Source organism: Poecilia latipinna, unplaced genomic scaffold (assembly GCF_001443285.1).
Source record: "Poecilia latipinna isolate Pla-1442-1.1 unplaced genomic scaffold, P_latipinna-1.0 Scaffold54, whole genome shotgun sequence".
Taxonomy (NCBI): domain Eukaryota; kingdom Metazoa; phylum Chordata; class Actinopteri; order Cyprinodontiformes; family Poeciliidae; genus Poecilia; species Poecilia latipinna.
The window spans coordinates 25,401-33,782 of record NW_015112670.1 but is presented as its reverse complement, the minus strand read 5'-3'; the positions used below and the strand labels follow the sequence as shown (position 1 = coordinate 33,782).

The following is an 8,382-nucleotide window of genomic DNA, read 5'->3' as shown; positions in this document are numbered from 1 at the left end:
ATTAGTTATATTCTGTTTCACTTTAGTTCAGCCCTTCTCAGTTACTCTTTTCATTAGGTTTCTTTAGTTATTCTTAGTGTCAGATTTATTTTCTGTTCCCCTAGTATTCTCCTTTGCCCCAGATCCAGTTTTCTCTGTCTGCCTCCGGCTTCCTCCACTCAAACCTGCAACCAGTTAACTCATCAGCCCAGATCTTTTGTTCCAGCAGTCAACCTTCCAGTATTTTAACACTTCATTGTCAGTCATTACTTGGCAGTTCATCTCGTGATTTCTCCCTGGTTTCCCAGAGATCTCTACGTGTCTCCTCTTTGGGTTTGTTTAGATTTTTTTGTTTCCCAGGACTTTCTCATTTTAGTAAGTTTGATTCTTTGTTTTTTTTTTCATTAAATATACAACATAACTTTCATGTCTCTGACCTGCTGCAAATGGGTCCACTGACTTTACACATCATGACAATAGCAGCTTATTGCTCATAAAAAAACAGGCAAATGTTCTGCCTGGTGACATCAGTGATAGCAGCCACTGTTAAAACTGGTTGATCATTAAACCAGTGTAAATTTAAGTCTACCTGAGTAAACTTAAAATTTAAATTATCTATAAATAAACTTCAAGGGAATTATAAAGTTTTGTCTGCCTCAGCCTGAGATGCTTTCATCAGATTCTGTCCCTTTGACTTTCATTCTCATTCATTACATACATTTGATCACGATTAAGACTGAGGAGCTTTTTCTCTTACTAGTATGTGAACATTATAGGTGGGTAGTACAGCAGGGCAAAGGTCTACTGCTGCTCATTCTGATGTGACTGTAGTTACGTCAAAAAGAGTGTCTGTCAATTTTCACCCAGAGCCAAGCTATTGTTTCAGCAGTTCCTGAAACTAAAATGCATCTTAATCCTGGTTTAAATGTCAATTATGTCAAATTGAGGTCCTCAACTGCAGATGTCCTCCAACTTTTACATGCGTCTATAGTTTAACACATCTGATTAAGATAGTTAGATATTTAGAATAACTATTAAACTCAACTGAATACTTGGACCAGGGACACATCAAAAAGCTTTAGGACACAGTTTCTGTGTCATCAGTGGTTTTATCCCCATTGACTTATAGAGTCTCTTACACTCATGATATGAAAGAACCACTAAATAGAAAGTAAAATAACTATAAAATATTACAAGTAAAGCAAAAATTTATTAATTGCTTCACTCATTATGTTTATAGGAAAAAGTGAATAAAAAGGTATGCACGTCAAACTTGAAGAATAACTTCAAGTTGAGTTATTCTTCACTGATTTTGCATAACCTCAAAAATAAAGAAATGCTTGTAATGACCATGAGAATAAGTTAAATTGTTTGTGAATTAAATATTTTAGAAGTTATATGAAAGACTTGTAGATATTTGAGTAAACATACACTGAACTAAAACATTTTTTGCCCCATTAGACTTCTTTTCCTGCTGCTTTGTAACTCTTAAATGTCAGAGCCAGAAAATCGGATGCTTCTGCATTTCAGACATCTTGTTCAGAGAATGACAGGAGTTCAAACCTGGAAGTTTACGATGTATCCAAAAAAACAAACAAAAAAACAACACAAACAACACTTGGAAAAAATATTTAATTTGTTTTTGTTTTTTTTGATACACTTAAATGCTTCAGCTCATCAAACAAATATTATTATTAGACAAAGATAACTTCAGTAAATACAGAAACATGTTTACAAATGATCACTATATTTATTTAGAAGAAAAAGCTGCAACTCAATTTGGTCTTGTGTGAAAAAATAATTGCCCGCCTACACAACCAGTGGTTGTAACACTCCAGGTGGCAGCAACTCCTATTAAGCTCTGCATTGTAAGCAATTTCTAATAAATTCAGAAAATGATCTCAGAATCCTGACAATGATTTATTCAGCAGCTTGTTGACTCAGCTTAAAATCTAGAGATGATCCACTGGCTTTTTATTAACTGTGTTTAATAACAGCAAATTCTGGAAGATGACACTTTTTTATTGTTCCTTTTACAAAATAGGGAATTTAACTTTACATTCCTGTGTCAAACATTTCCTTCTTTTAATTTTAATTATATTGCTTGAGTTCATCTGGTATGGATATTCCATGAATTATAGAGTTGAGGTGCAAGCTTCTGGAAGGGCTTCAAAAGTTCAATCAGTCTTGGTATTCAGACATCATCTACAACCTATTTTATTTACAGCAGCTCTGTTCCATACAAGGAATAAAGGCTTATATATGTTTAAATATATCTAAGAATGTTTAATCAGGAGAAAATATTTTCATAATTTCCTTAAATACCCTTTTCACATAAGCAGAAAATAATAGTAAACACAAATTCACCATGAAACATATTTGGAGGAATAAGATACAATTTCAAAAGCATGATTTTTGTGTCCTACATTTTGAATAATTGGAAACTGTCTTCGATTTGTTGAGCATGGATTGGTTCGAATGACAAACCCATTAAAGCTTTTTCTTTTCTACGATTATTTTGTTACTTCAGTGGTTTCATGTTGGTACAGTATAAAAACTGGACTAAAACCATAACAAAGAATACATCACCACACTAAAGAATGACCACACATTTGGCTGTATTCATCAAAGTAGCTTAAGTGCAGTGCTCTGATATTTAGACAATATTTTCTTGCTTGAGCTTCTCAAAATAAAATTTGCACTTATTACAATTACAGTAACCTGACTGGATAAGTGATGTTTAACTTCCCCATTCTAGACCTTTCCTGTTACTGGAGGTGTAATGGTGCACATATTAACACTTAAAGTATTGATTAAAGTCTACTGAAATTAAACCAGACCGTGACTTTTGTGTGTCGTTGCATCCCTAAACATTGGAGGATTTCTTTTTAATCAGTGCAAAATCTGGCATCTGTAAACTGAATGTGGCTGCAGCTTCTTTATAATAGCTTCACATTTTATCTTTGCACTATCGCATGATCAGTATTATCCAAAACTGAAATGACAAATTAACAAGATACGCTAACTTCAGATTGGAACCAAGAAAATCTGTATCTTGAGTATTTTACTATATCTATATCCACTCCGAATCTATAATATCTGTATAAACTTAAGTTTTGTGAAAGAACACGCTACACATTTCAGGAATAACATTTTGCATTATAATATTGACCAGATTCGTACTAAAGGAAATAATTAAGCTATAAAGAGAAGATTGCTGCTCACTTTAGATTTATGAAAGTCATAAAATGAAAAGAGGGAAATATTCTGCCTTCTGCTTTCTGTTGCCAGTAAGAGCTGATGTTAGTTAATCATTAACTACTAAGGTGCCAGAATGAAGTAAACTTATGCTGAAATTTGCTACAGCAAACCAACAATCTCGTCTCTCTAACGAGCATCAGCCAGCTCTGTCATTGTTGGCTTTTGCTTAAAGAAATGTCAAGTTTTAGCAGGATTTAGTTAAAGCCAGACAGCCAGCCTGTTTGGTTTCAGCTGCATGTGGGCGGAAAGGGAAGAGTCCTTTAGTTTCTGTTGGGCCTGATGTCAGCGTAGGTTGATGAGGGGTTGTCTGATTCCCACTGAGGTTGCACATTTTTCTTGTTCTTTGCAAACCTGATATCTGCATAGTTCAGCTCCTGCATGGTAACAAAGAAAACAAAAAAACAAGAAGATTTGAGAGAAACCTCTTATTTAGAAATCAAAACTGTTGAATTTGCAAAATGTCTGCATTATCATAGATGCATAAAATATACTGAATACTGAATGAAATGGACTACAGGTATATCCCGCTGTATTTAGTTTTCATGGTGTAATGTCCAACATTATGACTTTTTGGACTGCAGGTCTGGCCCGGCCCCCTTGCGCCTGGCCCTGTTGTACTTTCACCTTGAAAGTGGGTGGGGACCAACATATCAATCAAATTCCTATTGAAGCTACCGAGCCCATTTTCCCAGAAACTGTGGAACAGTTTTGTTCTTCGTTGTCCAGTCCAACTCCTTCTGTACACGACTGTCACTGAAGCAGCTGAGGAAAAGAACTACCTCAACATTATCCTTTAAATTAATTAAATCATTAAAAAAATCTTAGCTGTGAAGCAAGATCAGAAAATCCCCTGATTCAGAGAGTTTTGCCGACTTCTGATCGCTTCAATGAGTCGTGGCAGACTGGCTCTTGTACTGGAGGTTTCTTCCTGTAAAACAGGAGTTTTTCCTCTCCACTGTTGCTACAAACGTATTCGGTATGAGGATTTGTTCTATAGTCAACAACACAACGTAAGCGATTCTCATCATGCTCGTCTAGGAGTGAATGCTGCAAGTCAATGACTCCATGCATTCTGGTGGGTTTCCTTAGATTGAAACTACTGTTTAATCTACTGAATAATTAATTGAGCGCACTGTACTGTTGGATACAGGATAAATTGGAATGTTTATGTCAGTGAATTGAACTGATTTTTTTGTAAAGTGCATTGAGACAACATTTGCTGTGAACTGGTGCAATATAAATAAACTGAACTGCATTACATTGAAATGAATTAGAGAAACGCTCAACAATTTAAAGAACTTTGGCTAAAGTGGCACTTGTATTTTCAGTATCCAGTGTAGCACAGAATGTAGATTCATCCTCTATCAACTTCAAAACCCTGAAGCATTTGATTATGCATAAATGTTAGAGCCAGACATTTGTACATCAGAACACAAATGTGGCCATCTTGAGCCCATCTGGCTCTCAAGGTTATAGAGAGGAGGGTGAAAGTGCTAACACTAGAGCCTAGTTTGAAGCAAGGCCAGGCCGGGAATGTCTCTGGCACTCTTCTTCGATCATCCCTAATCGTGCAACATCAGGTTGGAAATCATTGATAAAAGTGCCAAATTAAATATCAAGTGGATAACAATAAATCTTTTATAGTAAATTTAGGAAAAATACCTCATTAGTTACTAATGTACACTATGGTAGTCATGCCTCCAGTTATTAAGCAATTTTGCGCCTCTGCATTGAAAAGTTCAGATTTTCTGAACTTTCTAGACATAGAAACACAAAGTAATTTACCCCGACTTTCACTGTGACTATTTAACTATGTTTTAAAACAATGTTTAGTATGAAACACTGAAACATGAAACATTATAGCATTAGTGACTTTTACCTCATCAATGCTTACACCATTATTCCGTTTGTTCCCACCTGTAATACATAGATAAATTAAAATTAAACAATAAATACTGAATAATCAACAGACAGCAGGTAGCTACACACCTACCTGCTGAAATATTTCTATTTGAGGTTTTCCCCCGAGATTTTCTGTTTAGACAAAAAATAAAATGAAAAATAGAATAAGTTAGAGATTTACAAATATTCAACACACTCTATTTTCCTGTCCTAGTTTTTCATAGTTATTTAGAATCATATATAAAACAATACAATTACAATCACTGGATGGATATTGTTTTACATTTACAATTATATTTAATGCATTAATAAAATACAAATGACAGTACATACAGTCTAACCCAAAATTATAATTATAGCTAGAAAATAAAAGCAGTGCATTGTCAAGATACATAGACTATGTCATTTTGTTGACATTTTTAAGGCATAATCTAAAAACTTTTTCGCTCAACATTATTATTAATTACATAGGTTTTATTTTCCTTATGTTTCCAATGTTTAATTCCAGGGCTATTTTCCACTTACTTTTTTTTAAGTGTGAAGTAAACTCCAAGAACAATTAAAGAAACGCATACTAAACACCCAATAACAATTCCTGCAATGGCTCCAGAGGATAATGAGTCGCTGCTTTCTATAAAGGAATAAAAAAGAAAAATATGCTTACAATGCAAAACTGCCAAGTTACACAATGCCTTGACAAAAGCGTATTATCTCTATGCACAAAACAAGAAGCAGTAATGGATATTAATGGTGCCAGAAATAATATTTTTTACATTTAAAACATGATTCAGACTCTTTTCTGCTATGAAATAATGCAATCAAAGAACTAGAGACCAGAAATAGAAGCACTGAAAAAATGCTTCAATTTTTTCAGAATAGAAGCATTTCTATTCTGGAATAGAATAGAAATGCTTGGGAAGTATTGGTAATGCTTTCTTGAGAGGGGCTAGATGTGATATGGTTGTATCATAGAAATCATCTAACACCTTTACCAATGAAGTAGCCCCTTCACATAATTATCTGCCCTTCTAACCCTACACATTACCCTAAAAATGCTATTCCAGCAGTAAAAGATGCCTGTTACAGACTTATGCTGTTGGGATACTTTTCTTCTAATTAGACATGAAACCTGGTTGTAGTTGATGGTATGATGGAAAGAACTAAATAAAGGACAATAATGGAAAAACTATTAAAAGGCAGCAGAAGACCAGAGATTGGGATGGAGGTTCAACTTCTGTCAGGAAAACAACCCACAATCTAAAAGATTTGAGCCGCATTCAGTTGTCTATTATCTTCTAAAAATAAACTTGCGAGTTTTAGATTTTGAACCTAAATGTGTCAATTTGTGAAAGGTAAACTTACAAAAGTAAGTTGTATGAACATTTATTAATGTTGTCAAACCTCCAAGAGTTAGATAAATAAGAGTTTTCAGATTAGCGCTTCAGAAAGACTAAAAGGAGGACAGGAGTGGGAACTATTTCCCAGAGTGCTTAGCAGCATGTTTCTGTGTCCTGTGTTGCACCTTGAGCGAGATGGAAGTGTGTTACATTGATGTGACTCTTGTGGGTTAGCAAAGCTTAAGGTTAATGTCCTCTATGCATTAAATAATGTTGAGTGAAGTTTATTGTAATGTTTAATAAAATTCAATTTCAGATCAGAAACTTTGTTCATGCAATTTGAAATAAGAATTTAAATTATTCTAAAGAAAATAAGTAGTTATTTTCACTTGTCAGTGAAAACAAAAGAGAAATGTGTGCCCTTTAACCAGGTGAGGGGAGTTCTTTTCTTGCATATTGTGAAACAATTATTTGGTTTAAATTGCAGCATTAAGTTGAAACTTACAATTAAAGAATAATGAACTTAAACAATGTTTAGACAACTTGTCTCTTGTTGTTAAATCAACTTCATGATTTTTAATTTATGAATTAAAACCAAAACAACTTTCATATTGACTTAAATTGCATTTTCAAGGCAGCAGGTGGACTTTCATTTTCAAGTTAAACCACCTTCAAATGTTTTACAGTGCAATACATACAGCTAGAGCTACAATGGCATATTTACCGATTAGTATGGCTGGCCTAGTCAAAGTACAGACACTAAATTGAATTTAGTCTAAGTAAAAGGTGGTCCTAGAGGGCATAGGAGGGCTGAATACAAATACACTTTTGAGATTTTCATCTGTAAAAGATTTTGAAAGCTGTTTCTCCTCTTCTTTACCAAAATGTGTTGGTCCATCACATAAAATACGAATAAAGTATTTTAAAAGTTTGTGAATGTGATGTAGCTTACCTTCTTTGGCGTTATCTTCTATAGAGATAACTGAAACTTGAGATGTTTGATATCTTTTGGTTATGCTGTTAAAGGCCTGACAGCTGTAGTTTCCACTCTGATTCTTCTCAAAATTGGGGAGTTCAAGCTGAGGTCCAGAATCAGGCAGAACATTTCCATTAAAGAACCACTCAAAAGTGGCAGGAGGTCTGGAGTCAGCTGAACAATTCAGATGGATTTTCAACCCTTCTGGATATTTATGAGAAGGTGGTTCTAAGTTGACATTTTCTGGACCATCTGTAACAATTAATATTAATTAATTCTCCACATTTACCTTATAACCAGCTTTTTCAGTGTAGTGTTAGTTTAACAGCTGCTTCGTTAAGAGAAATAGTACAAATATTTGAAAATGAATCACATATTTAAAGTTTATTGGATGACCAATATTATTACTGACATGATTAACTGATGATGTTTTGCAAATATGATGATGTTGTACTTAATCTGACTTTTTAAAAATGTGTTTCTCATATTTTCTCATATAATAAAATAGCAACAAACAATAGCTATTAAGCTCCAATAAATGTATTAATTTCAAAAAGAGGTTATCATAGTGTTGGAAAAACTCACAGCTGACAGAGAGGTGTCGTGGATCACTGCTGGCACTGCTGGCAGGATTGGACACATGACAGCTGTATGATCCATCATCATATCTGGTCACATTGATTACAGTCAGATTGGATCCTCCATCAGTATCAGTGATCTGAACTCTGTCACTGGCTGTGACCTCAGAGCTGCTGTTCATCCAGAGGAAGGAGAGAGAAGATCCAGAGGAGGAGCAGGAGAAGCTGACAGACCCACTGAACTCAATCAATTGGGTAACGTCTTGAGTAACTTTTACATTAGAGACTGGTGCTGTGGGTGGAAAGCATAATTAAAATTAATGAAAAACAAAAAAATGTATGCCAAATA

General features: G+C 34.5%; 1 protein-coding gene across 2 annotated transcripts in view; it reads right to left on the bottom strand.

Moving 5' to 3' along the window:
• Positions 1–1,597: 1,597 nt before the first annotated feature.
• The window catches only part of LOC106959906 (carcinoembryonic antigen-related cell adhesion molecule 1-like), a 17,704-nt gene continuing 10,919 nt past the window's right edge, over positions 1,598–8,382 (bottom strand). Inside the window, exons 3-8 of one of the 2 annotated variants that reach the window (XM_015052761.1) lie at positions 8,041–8,325; positions 7,432–7,707; positions 5,668–5,773; positions 5,234–5,274; positions 5,120–5,157; positions 1,598–3,614 (exon numbers count right to left, since the gene is read on the bottom strand). In XM_015052761.1, the coding sequence (XP_014908247.1) occupies positions 3,501–3,614; positions 5,120–5,157; positions 5,234–5,274; positions 5,668–5,773; positions 7,432–7,707; positions 8,041–8,325 (860 nt within the window). In that variant the 3' untranslated portion in view covers positions 1,598–3,500. Of the gene's footprint in view, positions 3,615–5,119; positions 5,158–5,233; positions 5,275–5,667; positions 5,774–7,431; positions 7,708–8,040; positions 8,326–8,382 lie in introns of those variants that run through there. The other variant, XM_015052767.1, reaches the window with a different exon arrangement.